Source organism: Dama dama, chromosome 33, assembly GCF_033118175.1.
Source record: "Dama dama isolate Ldn47 chromosome 33, ASM3311817v1, whole genome shotgun sequence".
Taxonomy (NCBI): domain Eukaryota; kingdom Metazoa; phylum Chordata; class Mammalia; order Artiodactyla; family Cervidae; genus Dama; species Dama dama.
Window position 1 is genome coordinate 49247792 of NC_083713.1, and position 23090 is coordinate 49270881.

Here is a 23090-nt window from a genome sequence, read left to right on the forward strand (position 1 = left end):
CGTCAAAATGAACAGTTTACCTTCCACCTCTGCCAATTCGCCTTCTTGCAAATCCTATACATCGTCTTGGGACTGTGAGTGTTGTAAGACAATGCCTGTATCTTAACTTATCCAAATCTGCCAATTCTGAATTTCCAAATGAACGGTTAGTTTGGTCCAAACGAGGCTGCACAGAAAGGAAAAAAAAAAATTAAAACTCATAGAATAATTCTGAAATGAAGAAAAGTTAAATCATGATAAAAATAAAGTAACTACAGTATTAGCAGAAGAATTAAAATTTAGATATAAAACTTTAAAACTGGGATTTAAATGTTAACCAGGTAAAATTCTATAAAACTGATACAGAAGTTCACTCATCAAAATAACTTAAATTTTTATGACTATCAATACATTTAAGATATATTATATTTTAAAAGAAATATATCGTTAAAGAACAATGTGGCTTTTAACATTTATGTAGGAGTTGCTGTTCAGTTGCTCAGTAGTGTCCAACTCTCAGCGACTCTAGAGATAATGAATTTAGTAACTTATAAACTTGCTACTGAGATATATTACAGGGATTTCAATAAGATTTTCAAAAATTGCACTTCAAGAAAGCATGCGTGACCTTATATTAGGTACCTAAGTATGTTCTAGTGTCACCCAGTTTGTAGTCAATGAAAACCTGAATAGAATTTGTATCCTACTGTTGTGTGAAAACTGTATAAATCTCAATTATGTTGAATTGGTGCATGGTGCTTTTCAGGTCTACAATATGCTTCTACTTTTCTGTATATTCATTCCATTAATTTTTGAGAGTTCAGTATTGAAATTCAACTAAAAATCTTAATTTATCTACTTAACAAAAGAATTATAATAAATGTTGAAGCTATATGCAACTTTGTTCTGTATTTTCCACGTTATAATTTGTGTTATCTATAAATGTGTTATCATACTTTCATAATTTAAGAAAGGAAAAAAAAAAGCAAGCAAGCACAGATTAAATTCATACTGCCTCTCTTTATTTTTAATGACATACAGTGCATTTCTTAGCTTTCCATTTCCTCAGTTCAGTTCAATTGAGTTGCTCAGTTGTGTCCGACTCTTTGCGACCCCATGGACTGCAGCACAGCAGGCTTCTCTGTCAATCACCAACTCCCAAAGCCTGCTCAAACTCGTGTCCATCAAGTCAGTGATACCATCCAACCAGCTTGTCCTCTGATGTTCCCTTCTCCTCCCACCTTCAATCTTTCCCAGCATCAGGGTCTTTTCCAATGAGTCAATTCTTCACATCAGGTGGCTAAAGTATTGGAATTTCAGCCTCAGCATCAGTCCTTCCAATGAATATTCAGGACTGATTTCCTTTAGCATGGACTGGTTGGATCTTCTTGAAGTTCAAGGGACTCTCAAGAGTCTTCTCCACATGAAAGTTCAAAAGCATCACTGCTTCAGTGCTCAGCTTTCTTTATAGTCCAACTCTCACATCTATACATGGCTATTGGAAAAACCGTAGCTTTGACTAGATGGACCTTTGTTGGCAAAGTAATACCAGGAGCTGACTGTGGCTCAGATCATGAACTCCTTATTGCAAAATTCAGACTTAAATTGAAGAAAGTAGGGAAAACCACTAGGCCAGTCATGTATGACATAAATCAAATCCCTTACAATTATACATTGGAAGTGACAAATAGATTCAAGGGATTAGATCTGATAGACAGAGTGCCTGAAGAACTACAGACGCAGGTTCGTGCCACTGTACAGGAGGCAGTGATCAAGACCATCCCTAAGAAAAAGAAATGCAGAAAGGCAAAACGGTTGTCTGAGGAGGCCTTACAAATAGCCGAGAAAAAAAGAAAGCTAAAGGCAAAGGAGAAAAGGAAAGATATACCCATCTGAATGCAGAGTTCCAAAGGATAGTAAGGAGAGATAAGAAAGACTTCCTCAATGATCAATGCAAAGAAATAGAGAAAAACAATAAAATGGGAAAGACTGGAGATCTCTTCAAGAAAGTTAGAGATACCAAGGGAACATTTCATGCAAAGATGGGCACCATAAAGGACAGAAATGGTATGGACCTGACAGAAGCAGAAGATATTAAGAAGAGGTGGCAAGAATACACAGAAATGCACAAAAAAGATCTTAATGACCCAGATAACCATGATGGTGTGATCCCTCACCTAGAGCCAGACATCCTGGAATGCGAAGTCAAGTGGGCCTTAGGGAAGCATCACTACAAACAAAGCTAGTGGAGGTGATGGAATTCCAGGTGAGATATTTCAAATCCTAAAAGATGATGCTGTGAAAGTGCTGCACTTAATGTGCCAGAAAATTTAGAAAACTCGGCAGTGACCACAGGACTGGAAAAGGTCAGTTTTCATTCTAATCCTAAAAAAAGGCAATGCCAAAGAATGTTCAAACTACAGCACAACTGCACTTATTTCACATGCTAGCAAAGTAATGCTCAAAATTTTCCAAGCCAGGCTTCAACAGTAAATGAACTGTGAATATCCAGATGTTCAAGCTGGATTTAGAAAAGGTAGAGGAACCAGAGAAAAATGCCAACATCCATTGGGTCATCAGAAAAGGCAAGTGAGTTCCAGAAAAACATCTACCTTTGCTTTATTGACTAAGCCAAAGCCTTTGACTGTGTGGAACACAACAAGCTGTGGAAAATTCTTTTTTTTTGAAAATTCTTAAAAGAGATGGGAATACCAGACCACCTGACCTTCTTGCTGAGAAATCTGTATGCAGGTCAAGAAACAACAGTTAAAACAGGACATGGAACAACAGACTGGTTCCACACTGGGAAAGGAGTACGACAAGGCTGTATATTGTCACCCTGCTTATTTAACTTATATGCAGATTACATCATGAGAAACTCTGGGCTTGATGAAGCACAAGCTGGAATCAAGACTGCCGGGAGAAATATCAATAACCTCAGATATGCACATGACACCACCCTTATGGCAGAAAGTGATGAATTAAAGAGCCTCTTGCTGAAAGTGAAAGAGAGTGAAGAAGTTGGCTTAAAACTCAACTTTCAGAAAACTAAGATCATGGCATCTGGTCCCACCACTTCATGGCAAATAGAAGGGGGAAAAAATGGAAAAAGTGAGAGGCTTTATTTTGAGGGGCTTCAAACTCACTGCAGATGGTGACTGCAGTCATGAAATTAAAAAACCCTTGCTCCTTGGGACACAAGCTATGACCAACTTAGATAGCATATTGAAAAGCAGAAACATTACTTTGTCAATGAAGGTCCATCTAGTCAAAGCTATAGGTTTTCCAGTAGTCATGTATGGATGTGAGAGTTGGACTATAAAGAAAGTTGAGCGCCGAAGCATTGATGAACTTTGGTGTGGAGAAGACTCTTGAGAGTCCCTTCAACTTCAAGCAGATCCAACCAGTCCATGCTAGAGGAAATCAGTCCTGAATATTCACTTGAAGGACTGATGCTGAGGCTGAAACTCCAATATTAGGCCACCTGATGTGAAGAACTGACTCTTCTGAAAATACCCTGATGCTGGGAAAGATTGAAGGCGGGATGAGAAGTGGACGACAGAGAATGAGATGGTTCGATGGCATCAGTGACGGACACGAGTTTGAGTAATCTCCTGGAATTGGTGATGGACTGTGTGCTGCAGACCATGGGGGTCGCAAGGAGTTGGACATGACTGAGCAACTGAATTCAACTGAAGTCATCTTGACATGAGTTATCTGCTAATTCCAGTTCCCAAAACACCACAAAAAATATAGTTCTTACAGCATAATACTGGCATCCTGCCCGCCTCCTGAAAGCACAGGGACCATCAGGATCATTTTCTTCTTCGGGTTCTGATGCTGGGGACGGTACCTACAAAAGAGGCATGAAGCATTCCATTTAGGAGTTACCAAAAGTCAACAATCTTTGTAATGGTCTTAAATCAGAATGTGATCACAGTGAATCACTCCACATTACATACAGTAGGTAGTGAATTTCCCAAAATATTTAAAGATTAGCAGAAATTTTGTATGGTTAATAATCATTTTTAATGGGTAAGTTCTTGCAGGTAAGTTCACATGGTATTGCTTAACTGTTTCTGAACATGTATATAAACACTTTAAGCTTGAAAATAATTAGTATGGTTTTTACATAACCCATTTATACATTTTATAAATACTGTATGTGGCCATGAATATTTTGTAATAATAATTATGTTTCATCTACAGACAGGTATGCTTTTATACAATAACTTCATTTCTCTATAATAAAGCCTAAAACTAGGAAGATACAAAAAGCTTATGAATAACCTCCCATCCCTCAAAGCCAAAAAGTTCTTACATTGCACTGAAAGGGGAGTCCCTTATTTCCCCAAGTGTTTTTAAAATCATTTTTAAAATTTAACAGATCAGAAGCTGAAAATCAAAAGAGGAAAGAGGACTTGCTAAAAGGTAAGCAGACTGGTTTAGAAGTACTAATCTCACCATCTGATAGCAAAAGAATAAAGACTTTCAAAAAGTTGTCACACATTAAAAAGCATAGGACCAAATGAGACTAGGACAAATAAATCCCCCTACCTAATCTGAGTGGACCTCTAAGGCAGCACTGGTGCATTATAGCAAACGTTATGTTATCGAAAACAGATTAAGGGAAATACAAATATACTCTGATATGGCAGGAAATAATATGGTTTCGATAAATTTCTACCCATAATGGTTAAAATTAAAAAAAAAAAAAAAAAGTTTTGGTACTTAAGTTTCAGTTGTCTCGCAATTTCACTTTGGAGTACATCTCTTTTTCTGACAACGCTGGCTCAACCACATTTACTTGCAAACTTTTGAACCTCACAAATCCCTCTCTTCCTATTTTGAGAGGAAAAATGCTTTCTCCACATTATTTCAAAACCGTGGTAATTACCACTGAGCAGGATCATCCAGGGGAGAAAGGCATTTGTTTGAGGTTCCAATATACCTCCAACCAACCCTATGGGGGAGACACAGAAACAGTAAGCTGGGGCTGATTCTTCTTCCCAGGGAACCAAACTCAAACCTGAAATTTGAAAGGAAATCCCAAATGTGAATTTTACAGTTTGGTTCCTTTACAAAGCAACTACCTCTTCCAGAATGTACACAGGAAGTGTCACAAAGTCTCAGAAATTTTTTGCATCCCTTCCTTCGGATTACCCAAGGAGGGGTTTCCAGGATTTAGTCTGAGATACAGGAAGACAGCCTTGATGTTAGGAGAATCAGAAGCATGACTGAGAAGAGACTGGGTTTGTATTCTGCTCTGTTTCAAATCAGTTGGAGAAGTCTGGTTAAAATGTTCTTTAAGGCTCCCTATTCCTTTATTCTTGTTTATTGGACACAGAAGAAGCATATGATTAGTTTAATTATCTTTTAAGCAATAAAATCCTGATTTTGTAAGAGCCACATTCTAAACAGCTGCCTCACTGAATAATGTTCAACTATAGGTACATGCTTACTTAGCAACCAGGGATACCATTATAAAAATTAATGTTGTTAAGAACACAGTACAAGGACTCAGAAACCTAAAAGTTTCAAAATGCAATTTCATGTGGGAATGGGGACTATATGAATAAATATAAGACTTTAGAACAGAGATGAAGATTCCTTAATAGATGAGGAATATAGGTCTAGTATGAGTGCATCTATCAGACTGCATAGACTGATTCTAGCAATATAGGAAAAGTTTCTACTTGACACAGTATCCCTTAGCATCATTCTTAAAAGGCTAGGAATGTATAGCAAAACTTTATTGGCTTTTATACATGTATTGATCTAACCATCTCACTCCTCACTTAAACTTACTGCTAGCAATTCCTTCTAATATGCTGTTTTCTCTGCCTTGGACCCTTCCCTACATTTTCTATCTTGAAAAGACCTACTATATGTGCCCTCATTCCTTCAAAATGTCATCTAATTCATGTTCCATGACTATTCAAAGCCCTGCCTGAGTCTAACAACATAATCCTCTGGCAATTTTACTTATTTTTTTAATATTTTTTTTAACTGCCCTCTCTCATCCAGACTGCCACATAACCTTGAGCAAGACCATCTGACAACTTTTAATAAATGAGTTCATTTAAGTGCTTTTAAAGAGGATACTAAACACAGTTTGTGCACTGTTACAATGTGTATGAATGCTGAAATATTATCTGGGCTAGAAAAACTAAATCATCTACAAAAAAGTAAAACTAATATAATCAAGCCAAAGAAAACAAATTTTATATAAACTCTAGATTTTAAATAGTTACTACAACAAGGAGTTTTATAAACTGTCTTGCTTCCAAATGTATCTGTCGTGTTGTTTTAAAAAAAATTTTTTTTAGCAGGTCAGTCACAATGTTGAAATAGTGTAACACATGTTATAGCGCTCTCTCTAGGTCTCCTATACTGTATGAAGAAGGAAAAAGGAGGCCACTGCTACACCAGGTGCTAAACAAGGTATTTTTTTAAATCAATCCTTTAGTATATAAAAGTCTTGTTTTAAAAGACAGCACATATGAAACAAAAACTTAGATTTTTAAACTGTTAAAATTTGCTATAAAACTGCTACAATATAACCAAAGAATTATTTTCACAAGTTAAAATTTGAACCAATTCTAAATCTTCTTTGGAGTCAAATAGTTATTGTCAAATAAATTAGCAAAATTTTCATTAAAAGTTGTAAAATACAATGCTGATGGAATATGGGAATTATTATTGGTGAATGTTTACAACTATGTGTTAAATGTCTTAAAATATTTATAATCTTTAGCTCAGGAATTCCATTTTTAATCATCTATTTCAAATATGGAGGGACGAGGTAGAGATGCTCATTTTTATAAAAGGGAGAGCTTAAAACCACCTAAATGCTACACAATAGAAATAAAATATATTCAACTGATAGAAAATAACAGAAAGCAAATACTATTTCAGTAACTACATAAATAATGTGGAAAACGTTTATGTTGTAACATCAGGTGAAGAAAGCAAGAATCAAAACTCTAAGATATTATGTTTTAAAATAGAGCAATATAAAAGACTAGAAGAAAATGTCTGTAAAATAGTTTTAAAACAAGCACCTGTGGAAATTCATCTTCCTCTGAGCTGTGAAAGTCATATTGCTTAAGGTCACTCTTATTGATCACAGGCAAGGTCTCAGGAGTGGGCTGCTGAGATGTTAGCACAGCCTCTGCTTTAGGCTTCTTTGGGTACTTCTTCTTTTGACGAACCACATCAGAAGCCTCTTCTTTCAAAGACAAGTGATGCGGGTGCTGTTTACATGATGATTTTTCCCCCAAAAGGAAGAAATGAAAATCATTTTAGAAATCATAAAAAACTATACTGCTCTTTGAAAAAACATACATTTTTACCCAGGAGGTGATTTTATTTTCTGATTTTAATATGCAGAAACTATTGATGATAAGCTAAAAAGTGCTTTGCTTTCACAAATTACAGTGAAAAATAATTATGACGTTTAAATTTACTTTTTTATATTGTTATCAATACTTTAAGATGTTAGTGATTTTTTTAAATTCCTCTATTATGCAATCCATCATTTAAAATGTATTTAAATTCTATTTTGATTTTATTTAAATCTACTGATTAATGATGAAAATTGACTACTTTTATTTTTAAAATGAATTAGATTATAAATTCATTAATTCATTTCTATGCTTATTTCCAATTTTTAAAAATATCTACACGTGGAATAACTTTTCTGAGACAGAAAAGCTTATTAATTAGGGAAGAAACCTTCACTTTTTAGAATTAATTACTACCTCAGCTGAACAATAATCAAACTGTCTTCAAGTACCCCAGAGTTCTTTGGTGGCACGCAAGACGCTATCTGGCAGAGACTAACTGATGGGTGGAGTCTAGAACCCAGCTGTATCCTCAACAGAGCAGCTGTTTCTGTTTTAACATACTGGCATTCCTTTTAATAAATAAGAATCTACTTTAAAAAGTTTAAAAATCACTGTTCTAAGCATTAAATTACAAGCGTTAACAAAGTGTAAAAATACTTAGGAAGTTTTACATTTTTTCAAGTAGCTCAGATTTTCATTAAAACTACTTTAGGGTCAAAAATGTTATACATGATGAAAATGTTGCTGAAACACTGAATTATTGAGATATAAATGCTTTCATACAATGGGCATGGCTATGACATCAAAAAGAAATCCCCAACTTCTCAGAAACTACTTATATTTTAAAGTAGGATGTGTGACAAAGGAAATATAGTTAACTATGTCAAATGCAATCATATTTCTAAAATTAGTATTTAAATAGTGTGGGTGTTTAATCTTAGAGGTGATCTAAGATTAAGAATCAATATATAACAAAGGCTGATTCTGCAGTAATTTGGGGTTGAGATTTTCATATTCTATACCTAACAATAATATGCATAGGAAAAGCACTGATTTAGAACTGGATTTTTAAAAATAATGTACAAAATGACATTTATTGTCTGGTTTATGGCAAAGGAAGTGTGATTTAAAGGGAAGGTGGGCTAGATGCCTGTGATTAATAAGAAAGAACTTTGGTGTTTGAATTGACACAGTTGAATAATGGAGGTGTCTCCCTACTCCACATTCTTCCTTGACCTTTAAGAAAGAACCCATGAAAAATGAGGATCGTGCACATTTTTAAAAGATGAATTTTCCACAAACACCCTAAACCATTTTTAAAATCCTGCTACACAGTAGAGCTCTACTGTCTAAAAACTCATCCAATAACCTGTTTCTTTTTAAAAATATAAGCTCTTCAAAGGTTTTAACTTCCGCATTTCTCGACTGAATGCTTTTATACACCAAGTGAATAATGAGTAAATGTAAATCTTCAGTCTAAGAAACTAATCACTAGTCTCTTTATTAGGAAAAAATTGAGTTCTAGCAGTTATAGGACATTCTCAGGTCAAGATAAACAACAACTGATAAATGCTGGTTATGGCAATAGTGAGGACAGTAACTTTGAATAGTCTCAATGAAGAAAGGCTTAATTTTGATGCCTGCCATCACAGATATGCAGGATTTGCTACGGCAGTGATAATAACTAGGCTGTAATTACCATTATTCTGTAGGGATGCAAGATAGCATAGTTGAAAAAACACATGGTTTTTGGTGTTAGACCTAGACTCAAAATCTTAAATCTGCCACTTAATAACTATATGATCTAAAAGTCACACAGAGGTAAAAATCTACCTCAAACGGATGTGGGCAAGGATTAACGAATCAACATGCATGTAAAAAATCCTAGCAAAGTGCAAAAAGTAGGAACTCAAACATGTTAGTAATCTTCCTTTGTAACCAAACTATTGTAAGACAATTTCAGAAACCAACTGTCCAGTCAATATTATCATACATGCTTCTCCCCAGAAGATACTCACCTTAGTTTTACATTCTTGGACTTTGTGATGATTTCCATTATGAAGAGTTGCTGGAGTGGCATATAATTCTTTTTCTGATCTATTGATCTTCACTTCATTAAGGATTTCACCACCATAGTCTCCTAAATGATATCTTGAAAAGTAAATAATATGTAAGAAAATGTTACAGTTCAAAAATAAAATAGAAATAAAAAACCAATGATACATCATTTACTTGGAACACAACAAATCAAACAGAGCCAACAATTAATTGGATTATTCTTAAGAGAGAAAACGTATGGGAACAAAGGAAGCTCATATTTGGGATTTAGTAAAAACAAAACAAGGACTGACGCTGAAGCTGAAACTCCAACACTTTGGCCACCTGATGCGAAGAGCTGACTCATTTGAAAAGACCCTGATGCTGGGAAAGACTGAGGGCAGGAGAAGGGAATGACAGAGGATGAGATGGTTTGATGGCATCACCGACTCAATGGACATGGGTTTGGGTGAACTCCGGGAGTTGGTGATGGACAGGGAGGCCTGGTGTGCTGTGGTTCATGGGGTCGCAAAGAGTCGGACACGACTGAGCGACTGAACTGAACTGAAAAACAAAACAACTCCCTCTCCTAATCTCTAAGATACACAGAAGATGGAATCTTCATATATTTCATATTTTCAAACACTGGGAAATGATGTTTTAGAATGCTTACCTCAGGAAAACAAACAAAATTTTGTTAGGTTTAGCAGAGTCTATTTAATTATGTAGGAAAAGGATTATTACATTGGCGAATACATTTTCAAAATGCACTGAAACAAGTGTTTCCTAACTAATCAAAAAATAAAATCAATTAAACAATTATTTCTCTCAAATTATGTTTAACAGAAACTTTAATACAGAGAATGGGACAATATGATCTCCAAGTTCTTTTCTAAATACAATTAAATGATTGTGCAACAAGAAATTAAGTGTAACAGAGGATCTGATCTATACTATACACAAAAATATCTCCCAAATTTGCAACCCAAACTGGCAACTTAATGGTTTAAAAACAAAAAGCAAAAACTAGCAATCACAATTTTCAAAAAATGGAGATATTGTTAGATAATCAATTTCAATAGTTATAAAGTTGAAATTTGGTTACATTTTGCCTTTCATTTGACTGAAGCATTACTGGTATGTAAGAGTAGCAATGTTACCTTTTTTCCACAACTTCTAAGGTTAAGTGCAATAATTCTCGTTTTGTTTTCTCTCTTCTCTTAATCATTTCCAAAATTGTTATGGCTCTACTAAATTCTCGTCTCAGTTTCAACATCTTTTCATAAGAGGCTTCATCATTCTTTCGATTCTATTCAAAATAATAAGTTTAAAGAATTGAATCCAACTGTCCACATTTTCAGCTTCATTCATCAAAATCTTATCAGACCCAAATTCATTCTATAAAAGCAAAATGCTAAAAAAAAAAACACAAAAAACCACACAAACATCTAAACAGCAATTACAAAAAAAAAATTACACACAAAAAAGTAAACAGCAATTACATCAAGAGAAACTATTTAACTCAAAAAACAGACAAATATCTCAATAAATATTCAGAAAAAAATGTTCCCAGATGCTGAAAAGACGGAATGACACACATGGGCTAATTCTAACCTAAAATTTTTAAAGTCTGCCTGAAACAAAAACTACTATATCAAAAAATGTAATTTTTTCTTATTGTTACAAGGTCTTTTTCAATGACAGTGAGAAACAGTTCTGTCAAATCAAGGTTATCTAAAAATAGCCAAACTGAGTTGCTATTCATCCATTTAGCCTTCTAATCGTGGGCTGGACAGTTCAATTTACTACAATGTAAAGATTCACAATGACAAGCAAAGCTTCACTTTAAAAACTCAGATATAAAACAGATTACAGAATATAAAGGATCTCAAGGAATGGAATTATCATGCTGAATGTAGTAAAACCTCATTGCAGAGTAGAAAAGAGATCTACTAGTAAAAGGTCTGGATTTCATTATAAATTCTTACTTTGAAGTGTCAAAAGTAACTTGAACTAACTCACAGGTAAAAGTTCTAACTAATAACTACAGAAGGCTCAGTTATAATTAGCAGCATCACTGCATATAAAAGTTACTGTTAATAAAAATATTTTGCTCAATCAAATAGCCATAGAATTCTTACTTTCTATTAGGTGTGGAACTATCTGTTTAAAAACAGATCACTACCACTCCTCATTCTATATATTCAGACAGACTGCATTTAAGCAAGCTTTCCATACATTACTTAATAAAGCAATATGACATTAGAAATCTGAACCCAAAGAAAGCCAGGTTTCGTATCGGAGGATTATAAAAGAGAAAATAAAACTTGAGGAAGATACAAAGTTTTACTTCTTTCTTTTGCATAGTTTCTTGTATTTGAAAATTAATCATCACCTATAAAACATTACTTAAACTAAATCTCATTAAGGTGCTGCATACTGAATATTAAAAAAATACTATGTTATGAATAATAAATCACCCTTTAATCTTATCCAAGGGAAATATATCACCTTCCCCCTTCAGTAATATATGTGACAAAAGACAAAAATCTAAAGCATAGTTTTAAGCAAAATATTTTGTAACCAGGCAGCAGTTGCACCTTATGATTGAAAAAAAAATGAACATAACCAAGAGCAAATATTAAAGTACAAAGTACTTGAATACTTCAGTATTGCTCTCTGTAAAAAGTATTACACATGTCCCCTATTCTCAAAAGGCTTAAAGTCTAATAAGAATGAAAGAAATACAAGTTCAAAAGATAAATAACACCAGCTGAACAAAAAGTGCATCAGAACATTTTAAAGTTGTCCTCCTCTTCACTAAATGTTTCTCTTGGACTATGCACTTCTGCCCCTTCTTACTCATTCATTTTCTGCTCTCTTTAGGCCCAAATAAGTAGCTTCCCTAATTTTTCTTAACCCCACTCCTGCCCTTTCTTCTATTTTTACCTTTTATTGTGAAATAATTTCAGATTTACAAAAAAGCTACAAAAATAGTATAAAAAATCCCCATATTATCTTCATCCAGATTCCCCAAAGGTTAATATGTTACATTTGCTTTATATATCTCTATGATGTATATACACATTGTTACAGACTGAACATGTGCATCACCCGAAAATTCTTATGCTGAAATCCTAACTATCCAATGTGATTTTTATTTGGAGGTGAGGGCTTTGGGAGTACTCATGAATGGATCAGTGCCCTTATAAAAAGGAGACCTCAGAGAACTCTCTTGCCCCTTCTGCCATGTGAGGACACAGCAAGAGGACCATCTATGAAACAAGAAGCGGGCCCTCAATAGACACCAAGTCTGATAATACCTGGATCTTGGACTTCCCAACTTCCAGAACTGAGAAATAAATATTCATTGTTTAAGCCACTCAGTCTATGTATTTTTGTTACAACAGCACAAATGGACTATGACACACATACATGTATGTATATAAACACATGCATACATATATAACTTATTAGCAACAGTATTTTAAAATATTTTTCAAGTTGAAGATATAATGCCTTCATCCCCTAAACACTTTAATGTATATTTTCTAAGAATAATGATAGTCTCTTATACAATCTCAGTAACATTATCAAAATCAGGAAATTAATACTGATATAAAAACTATTATCTAATTTATAGACTCTCCTCATATTTCACCAATCGACCCACTAATGTCCTTCACAGCAAGAAATACAAGTTAGTATATACAGATTTCCTATATTTATATAATGTTGCTATAAAGGACATTAGTGGGACAATAATAATTTTTATTATTAAAATTTATTATAAATAATAAATTCTTTCCCAGTCCAGGACCTGATTCAGGATTAAAATTGAATTTAGCTGTCATGTCTCTTTTGGGGTTGTTCAGTTGCTCAGTCATGTGTGACTCTGTGACTCCATGGACTGTAGCACACCAGGCTCCCCTGTCCTTCACTATCTTGTACAGTTTCCTCAAACTCATGTCCATTGAGTCAGTGATGCCATCTAACCATCTCATCTCTGTCACCTCCTTCTCATTCTGCCTTCAATCTCTCCTAGCATTAGGGTCTTTTCTAATGAGTTGGCTCTTCAAATCAGATGGCCAAAATACTGGAGCTTCAGTTTCATCATCAGTCCTTCCAATGAATATTCAGGGTTGAATCCCTTTAGGATTGACTGGTTTGACCTCCTTGCTGCCCAAGGGTCTCTCAAGAGTCTTCTCCAACACGACAGTTAAAAAGCATAAATTCTTTGGCGCTCAGCCTTCTTTATGGTCCATGTCTCTTTAATCTCCTATAAGTTGGAATACTTCCTCTGTCTTTCTATCATGATCATGACCTTGATAGTTTTGAAGAGTAGAAGCCATTTATTTTTGTAGAATGTTCGTTAATTTGGGTTTCTTTGATGTTTTTCCACAATTAAATTGAGGTTGTGAACTTTTGGTATGACCATTACAGAAGTGAAACTGTGTCCCTTGCTCATCATAAAGAAAGAAAGAAAGTGGAGTCACTCAGTCGTGTCCGATTCTTTGTGACCTCATGGACTGTAGCCTACCAGGCTCCTCCGTCAATGGGATTCTTCAGGCAAGAATACTGGAGCGGGTTGCCATTTCTTTCTCCAGTTGCTCATCGTACCAAGAGCTAAATGATACCTATTTGTCAGATTACTGCTGATGTTAACTTTGATCACTCGATTAAGATGGTGCTTGCCAGGTTTCTCTAGTCAAATGACTATTTTTCTTTTCTGTTTTTAATTAAAAAGTACACTGTGGGACTTTATATAATCAAATTTCCCCCATCAGTTTATCATCCGTTAATTCTAACTTTTGCCAGAAACAATGGTAGTTGCCAGATGATGATTTTTGAACACCATCATTCCATTGACATTTTTAAGTTGGAAATCTATGATAAGGAAAAGCATTCTCTTTTATCTATCATCTATCTATTCATTTATATCAGTATGGATGCAAGGGTTACCTTGTGAGTTATAATCCATTACCCTCCTTACTGTGTGTGACACACAAACTCCCCCAGATGTGATCAGCAGAGTCCCCCTAATTTAAGATGGCTCCTGAGGCTGTCTGACACTGCTCCAACATGCTCTCATCACATTTTTATATTCTGGCAAAGCAGAATGTTCCAAGTTTACCTTTATGCTTTCCTAGTATCAGACCTGAAATCAACCTTTTTTTTTTAAGGAGCCCTGGTTTCCTTTAATGGAAAACAGTATTTTTACATGCTACTCTAGTTGCTTCTACATGGGAAATCCCCAAAATGGAGGAGTCTGGTGGGTTCCAGTCCGTGGGTCACAAAGAGTCAGACACAACTTAGTGACTAAACAACAACAAAATACCAGCTACGCAGCTTCTTCCCTTTCAGATAACTTCTTTGTGAATTTTTGGAGTCTTGCTTAATTTGGGCCTTGTTCACTATTCATCTCTGTCAAAACCAGATCTAGAGGTTTCCTCACTGTTTTAGAACATCTACATTTCTGTCTCTTGGCTTGAAGAACACTTCTTATATTGACTTCAAAAGAAGGCTAAATGGTGGTGGGGCAGCAGGAGGGGAGGAGGAACTGTGGTTTATGACCTGACCAACTCAGGCAGTCATGATTTTAGCTTTATGTAGGGTACTAGGTTGATGAAGAAGGAAATGGCAAATCACTCCAGTATCCTTGCCTGGAAAATCCCATGGAGAGAGGACTCTCATGGGCTACAGTCCATGGGGTTGCAAAGAGCTGGGCACGACTGAGTGACTTAACACTAATTGCTTCTATATGCTCTAAGTGAACAGAGCTAGGAAATAAGCCTATAATACATTTATGTACATAAACAAGCCCAGATTTATATCTATTTCTAGCTGCAGCAATATTAAAATCTGTAAGTTCATAGTGACATCTTTTCTGTGCTTTTAAGATTGTCTACTCCCTATATTCAAATTTACTCATTCCCTTTACCCTTCTCCACAACCAACTCTGCTTAGAGCAAATTCCCATCTTCCTATTCCAGTTACATATTACAGTTTTGATCAACTGCCAAATCTCTAGGGAAGAGGTTCTCAAACTGCTATAATTTATAGTTAACCATAGATCTTTGTAAACCAAGGCTAATTCATAAGTGATTGTTATGTGCAGCCAGACTTAGAACCACCACCCTGGAAGTTTGCTCTCCTGCCTATCTTGCTTCACCTGGGCCACACAGGAGGCGAGAAGGAAGGCACAGATGTTAACAGTTTCACCTGTGGGTTAAACACATCAATGTACATGCTGATTCAAGCCTTCCCAGTCAGTGCATTCAGACATGCTGGCACCATAACACCATCTCACTTAAGGATGCCCTGAAGCACTTTAGCACTCACAAACTAAACATTAGTTTAATGATTAAAATTAAGTTCTAGACTTCTAAGCAAGTATTTCAGAAGTCCTTCACTCTAGCCTTTGCACCAGCTATTTATATAGCTATACCCTCTGGAATGTTTTCAAGTTTGTGGGAATAGGAAAGGAACCAGAGAACCTCTGTTAACTAGTATTCATTTTTTGCATATCCCAAAGCCTGACCACCTCTGGAACACTTAAGGTGCTCATTCTCGATTGCTTTCTCAATTTTCTCATTTTAAAACTCAGACATTTCCAAGAAACAATAGTATATTTGAAGGGGAATAGTCTTTGGTCCCACAACTAAAGACGGAGAAATAAAAAGACCATTGAAAAAGAAAATGTACCATGCTAGATGTGAATATGAAAATAACATGTAAGAGGAAGGGTAGGAATCACAGTGTCAGGAAAATGCTGGCCTAGTTATTACAATGGAGAAATGCCTCAACACAGGAACTTGTTTCTAGCAATTCTCAAAACATGCTGGTTAGAAAATAGTGATTTAACTTATTTAAGAGTAAAACACATTTAAATATTAGGAATATTGTTTTTTATGTCAATAATACTGCTATTTTAAGTACTTCATGCCTATCCATTAAAAGAAACCCAACAGTACTCTTCCTTCAAAATATATTGCTCTGTTTTCCAATACATCTGAACCAATTATATTTCTCTTAAAAATTGGAAATTCAGATATTTCAATAATTCAGATAAACCTCTCCTTCCTCAATCCAAATTTATAAAACTTTACTGTATTTACAAACTTATCTTATTATAGTCTTTTCTAAACAAGGCATTAATCTTCATGAAATATCTAATATCTCTATAGCCAAGAACCAAAACACCAAATTGAAAACTCAGTCTGGGTTAGGGAATGTCATCCACATTTGGGAGATCCAAGAAATAGTTATAAAAACTAGTTGTTAACCAGAAGAGTTCCCCCTAAAATGTACTATCCCTGGCAGCTGTTATGCTTCACAGCTGTTATATTAACAGCTGACAAGGATAAGCACTCCATGTTAGGAGAAACAGGAATCCAGAGAAAACGCTGACCTCCAATTACAATTCCTTCCGTTTTTTACATTTATATGTCCCTAATATTCTACAATGTTAAAGAATGTGTTACTGTGTCTGGTGTTTATTATTAATTATGAGAAGTGGAAGACAGTGACTACCCCCCTCTAAAATAATGTTTTCTTCTTTACTATATCATTTCACAGCATGAGACCCAGTTTCTCTTAGAATTCTGGCTCATCTTGCTTCTGAAAGCCAGGTGAGGACAAGTTTGTCAATTTGAAATCTGACACAACTGACAGTTCAGAAAAGGAGAAAAAGATTTTGTTGTCTTAGTGTCTTAATTGTGACTGTCAGCAGAACAGGCTTGAAAACGAACCCTTACCAACTTCCCCTGACCCCACAGTAGTCAGAGGGAGTAAAGTCCTTTTTAACATTTATGATTTAGAATATGGTTTCAAAGGAACTCTTAAGCTTCCAAATAGAGGATATGTATAGAATGTATAGCTTACTGAAGAACTCAAAACTCCTGTTTCCTCATAACACGAATTTCCTCATATCACTTCAATTGCAAGCCTAAAATGATATAATCAATAGATTTACAAAGCTCATAGGTATTAAATAAACATTAAACAAACATTGCAAACAACTGGGGGATAGAGGCTACCGAAGAGCAGGCTTTCTAAAATAAAGTTCAACAATGTCATTGGCTTCACTTTATGTCCAAATTACTCAAAATTACTCAAGCTATTGGCAGAAAAAAAAAATATTGGTCTTAAATACTATCGAGGTACCTTCAGTTAAACCTAATTTGCATATTACCTTTCGCGTTTGCATTTTTTCTGTTCTCCTCCGAAAGGCAACATAAGGGTCATTGTTGGTAGAGCCATCTCTTTTCTCTTGTTTTATCTGAGGAATGAGGGATGGTCCCCTGCAGTTTTTACGTTTTCTCACCCAGTAGTCATATACAGCTTTAATAAGGTAATCATCTTCATTTAGCAGCAGTTTTGCTTCTTGAAGTGTTACAAGCTAAATAAAAAATAAAAACTGTCATCAACTACAATCCTTAGGGAAAACATTTAAAGATTAAACTTTGTCTACAGGAAAAAAATGTGATCAGTCTAACAGTTATGATCAGGTATCATGATGGCAAAAAACACAATTCAATTCAATCTAACAAAGAATTTATTAGTAAGATTTACCAAAATTAGATATTTGCCCTAAAAGGTAGTGAGTTCCACCACTTAAAATATTTAAGAAGCCTGAATTAATGAGAAGTCTACAACAGATTTATGACTTAGGTAAGTCGTGAACTAGAGACATCCAGAATCCTTCAAAATTCTGATACTCTGCGATTCCACACACTGGAGGATCTACTAGTCTTTATCTACTAGCATCATTAAGTGTTTGTTTTTCAACAGAAAATAGAATTTACAGGTGGTTTCTTTTTACCTCCCTCCAAAATAAACGATGAATACTTTCTAATATATTGCAAACTGAATACGTACATGACTCCTCTGATATTGAAAAGGACAAACTTAGCATGTTTCCAGAATTTTCCACATTATACAATCTTGAATTTTTTGTACCAGTCACATACAGAACAACTTCTCTAACAAAGCTGATTAAATACTAGAGAATCCTTATTCTCGACACTCATCTTGCTGATGACAATGTCATGTCTGGACAGTGGCATCTGAGGGACCTCTCTCTCCTTTATCAATGCAGACAACATATGCTGACATTATCTCAAAAGTAAAATTTGTAAAAATTTGCTTGGTCACATCTGTTTCCCTGCTCTTTTCGAAGATCAGAGAGGCTGACAAGATGGATTAGGGGTTACAAAGATCCATTTGTAGTGAAGCTTAGAAAAAGATTATGGAGTTTTAAAGCTGTGAATGCTTATTGAAGTGGTGGTATCCCAACCTTCTTACTTTTATTACTTTAGAGATGAAGATTTATTTTCAAAACAAACTGAAATATCTCCTAAAACTTGGAAATGGGGGGGAAATATCACTGAAATTTTAAGATTAGCATACTAATCAATTTGGTGGTTGTATGAATTTATTTTAAGAAAGTATGACTTACAAAACATATTTTTTACATGATTTGATTTCTCATATTGGTATTACTTAATGGAATAAATGTAATGATCTTTTGGACAATGATCATTTGTATTTTCAGTCCTATGATAGTGACTACTAGAGCTAATTAGTTGGCTTCTTATTACAATTTGGCTGCCAAGATGGCGTGACTACAGGAAGAGACGACACTGACAATATCAATACAAGTATCCCAGTCCATGTGATAGTTACTTTTAGTGCAATACAATTATAAATGGCCATTGTTTGGTTTATTCAAAGTCTCAGTGGAGTCAGCTTAAGTGCATCTGAGAGACTGAGTAACATGGTCTCTAAAGAGGACAGCCAGAGCCTGAAACATAAGACCAAACCAAAAGAACCAATATTTTCCAAACATCAGCCTGAAGTGGACGCTCTCCCATTATTAACTGAAGTTCTCTGGAATGGTGATGTATACTTTCAAAGTCTATAAGGATGGTGGCAGAATAAGAACAGAGCTTTCATATAGGGTTATTGTTACCATCTTTCTAAATTCCATATATATGCATTAGTATACTGTATTGGTCTTTATACAGAACAGACTTTTGGACTCTGTGGGAGAAGGTGAGGGTGGGATGTTTCGAGAGAACAGCATCAAAACATGTATATTATCTAGGGTGAAACATATCACCAGCCCAGGCTGGATGCATGAGACAAGTGCTCGGGCCTGGTGCACTGGGAAGACCCAGAGGAATCAGGTGGAGAGGGAGGTGGGAGGGGGGATCGGGATGGGGAATACATGTAAATCCATGGCTGATTCATGTCAATGTATGACAAAAATCACTACAATATTGTAAAGTAATTAGCCTCCAACTAATAAAAATAAATGAAGAAAAAAAAACAAAAAAACAAAAAAACCCACAGAGCTTTCTGGATCTAACAAACTTCTACCACATGCTTAGAGCTTTGTGGCATAACTGGTAGCTCTGGTTACCAAGGGAAACAGTGCTGTGATATGTTGCATGTGCTTCAACTGTTTGGTCACTCTGCTTCTGATAAGATTTTATAACCTTCACTGATTAAATCAAGAACTTAATCTAATCCTGGAGTGGGGAGGAAGATAATCTCTTTCCATCAACCCACAGAATCATTTCCTATACAGTGTTATCAAAATAACACTGCTTCCTATCTTTCTGCAGAAGATGTCAGCAGATTAAAACAATGCCTCAGATTTTCTTCTCTTGGTGCTTCTTGCTCCTGCTGGAAATGTCCTGCCTGGTAGTTAAGCACCCTCTTTACAGCTGAGGTAATTAGAACCCAATACACAGTTTAAACATCCTGACATTACTTTTCTTGGTTAACTGTATTTTCTCAATCAACTTCTGTTTTTATATTGTTATATGACCAACTTTCATTTTATTGGATAATTTTGGTTTTACTCATTCTGTAAAAATTAGCTTTAGTTATTCTAGGGCAACTAGTATGAGTGCCTCTCTACTATCATGGTGACAACATTAAATTTGACTGGCGAGATTAATTTACAGATAAAATAGCCACAAATTAAACCACATGATTAAAAATCCACAAAAACAGAATCCCACTACTTTTATATCCTGAGAAAAAAGTCCTGCCATTTAGCACTTCATCCACTAGAAAGCAGTGGAAACTACTATTTAATTGGCAAAGGGATCTGTGATAAATTTATAATTTCCAAGACAGCTCTGACTTACTGGACTTACTTATTTTGAGGGTAAGGGATGGGAGATAAAAATTATTCTTCTTCTAGACTGAATACTCATTGGAAGGACTGATGCTGAAGCTGAAGCTCCAATATTTTGGCCACCTGATGTGAAGAGCCGACTCATTGGAAAAGACCCTGATGCTGGGAAGGATTGAGGGCAGGAGGAGAAGGGGGCGACAGAGGTTGAGATGATTGGATGCCATCGTCAACTCAATGGACATAAGTGAGCAAACTCAGGGAGAGAGTGAAGGACAGGGAAGCCTGGCGTGCTGCAGTCCATGAGGTCGCAGAGTCGAACACAACTGAGTGACTGAAAAACAACAGACTGCAACTAGCTCCATGAGAACAAAGATCATTTACTTTGCTTATATACAAAACTCAGGCTTCCCTGGTAGCTCAATGGTAAAGAGTCTGCCTGCAATAAAGGAGACCAAAAGAAATAGCGACAAGTAAGAGGCAGAGGAGCAAATGGAAGAGGAAGTGAAGAAAGAAGAAGAGTCAGGAAATGTGGAGATCAGCAACATCCAATACTACAGGGACATTAAGTAGAGTGCAGACTTAAAAAAAGGCTCCTGGATGACAATTAGGAGGCCATCAATCGCCTTAAACAGTACAATATCAGTAAACTAAAATGGAGTAAAAGCTAAACAATATGCCTTATTTTTGAAAATGTTTGTTATTCAGTCACTCAGTCATGTCCAACTCCTTTGTAACCCCATGAACTGCAGCATGCCAGGCTTCCCTCTTCTTTACTCTCATCCCTGAGTTTGCTCAAGTTCATATCCATTGAGTCGGTGATGCCATCCAACCATTTCATCCTTGGTCATTCACTTCTCCTCCTGCCTTAAATCTTTCCCAGCAATCAGGGTCTTTTCTAGTGAGTCAGCTCTTCACATCAGGTGGCCAAAGTATTGGAGCTTCAGCTTCAGCATTAGTCCTTCCAATGAATATTCAGGGTTGATTTCCTTTAGGACTGACTGGTTTAATCTCCTTGCTGTCCAAGGGACTCTCAAGAATCCTTTCCAACAACACAGTTTGAAAGCATCAGTTCTTCAGCACTGAGACTTCTTTATGGTCCAACTCTCACATCTGTACATGACTACTGGAAAAATCATAGCTTTGATTATATGGACCTTGTCGGCAAAGTGACGTCTCTGCTTTTTAATATGCTGTTTAGGTTGGTCATAGCTTTTCTTCCAAGGAGCAAGGGTCTTTTAATGTCATGGTTGCAGTCACCATCTGCAGTGATTTTGAAGCCCAAGAAAATAAAGTCTGTCACTGTTTCATTGCTTTCCCATCTATTTGCCATGAAACGATGGGACAGGATGCCATGATCTTAGTTTCTTGAATACTGAGTTTTAAGCCAGGTTTTTCATTCTCTTCTTTCCCGCTCATCAACAGGCTCTTTAGTTTCTCTTCACTTTCTGCCATTAGAGCGGTATCATCTGCATAGCTGAGGTTGTTGATACTTCTCCCAGCAATCTTGACTCTAGATTGTGCTTCATCCAGCCTGGCATTCCACATGATGTACTCTGCATAGAAGTTAAACAAGCAGAGTGACAATATATAGCCTTGAGGCACTCCCTTCCAAATTTTGAACCAGTCTGTGGTTCCATGTCCAGTTCTCACTGCTGCTTCTTGACCTGCATACAGATTTCTAGGAGGCAGGTAAGGTGATCTGGTATTTCCATTTCTTTAAGAACTGTCCACATTTTGTTGTGATCCAAACAGTCAAAGAATTCAGCCTAGTCAATGAAGCAGAAGTAGATATTATTCTGGAATTCCCTTGCTTTTTATATGATCCAACGGATGTTGGTGACTTACCTCTGGTTCCTCTGCCTTTTCTAAATCCAGCTTGTACATCTAGAATTTCTCAGTTCACATACTGTTGAAGCCTAGTTTGAAGGATTATGAGCATTACCTTGTTAGCATGTGGAATGAGTATAATTTGAAAATGCAACTGTGACTTAAAAAAAAAAAAGCCAAAAAACAGAAGGTGGTAGTTTATTGAGAAAGACAGGCTCAAGTGAAAGGGCTCTTGGAAATGGGGACCCCTGGCACATTTGTGGGCAATAAGAAAAAGACTAAAGAAATGAGAGAAGAGATCATTGAAGACTGAGTATTCAAGGAACATACAGATGCACAAGGAAGAGTAAGAAATTTAGGGACTAAAGATAAGGGATTTTAAAAACCCACAAGATCCTAAGTTTTGGGAGTCACTGAAGAGAGAATGAATACAGTATAAGATCATCTGAAGTTAAGAGATTAAGTTTTACAAAAATTAAACTTGAGAGTCTGTAGGTCTAGACGGAGAATCCAAAAGGCAGCACAAGAAGAGAAAAAAGAACATCCTGGGGCTTAAGAAAGAGGTCAAGGCTAAAGGCATACGTATTTTATAACACACACAAAAATCCTCAATGAGGTGATTAACCCCCAAATAATCAGGATATGAATACCAAGAACAGAATTTTAAGAAACCTTAATATTTACAGCAGTTGAATGAAAAGGGAGTCAGTAAAAGAAAATTAGAAGAAATGGGCATAAAAAATCAT

At 35.8% G+C, this 23090-nt stretch overlaps 1 protein-coding gene across 1 annotated transcript in view; it reads right to left on the reverse strand.

Moving 5' to 3' along the window:
• The window catches only part of EPC2 (enhancer of polycomb homolog 2), a 125191-nt gene that overhangs the window by 15818 nt on the left and 86283 nt on the right, over positions 1 to 23090 (reverse strand). The window contains exons 4-9 of the mRNA XM_061135669.1: positions 17560 to 17766; positions 10526 to 10674; positions 9347 to 9479; positions 7044 to 7235; positions 3743 to 3832; positions 21 to 166 (exon numbers count right to left, since the gene is read on the reverse strand). Coding sequence (XP_060991652.1) covers positions 21 to 166; positions 3743 to 3832; positions 7044 to 7235; positions 9347 to 9479; positions 10526 to 10674; positions 17560 to 17766 — 917 coding nt within the window. The remainder of the gene's footprint in view (positions 1 to 20; positions 167 to 3742; positions 3833 to 7043; positions 7236 to 9346; positions 9480 to 10525; positions 10675 to 17559; positions 17767 to 23090) is intronic.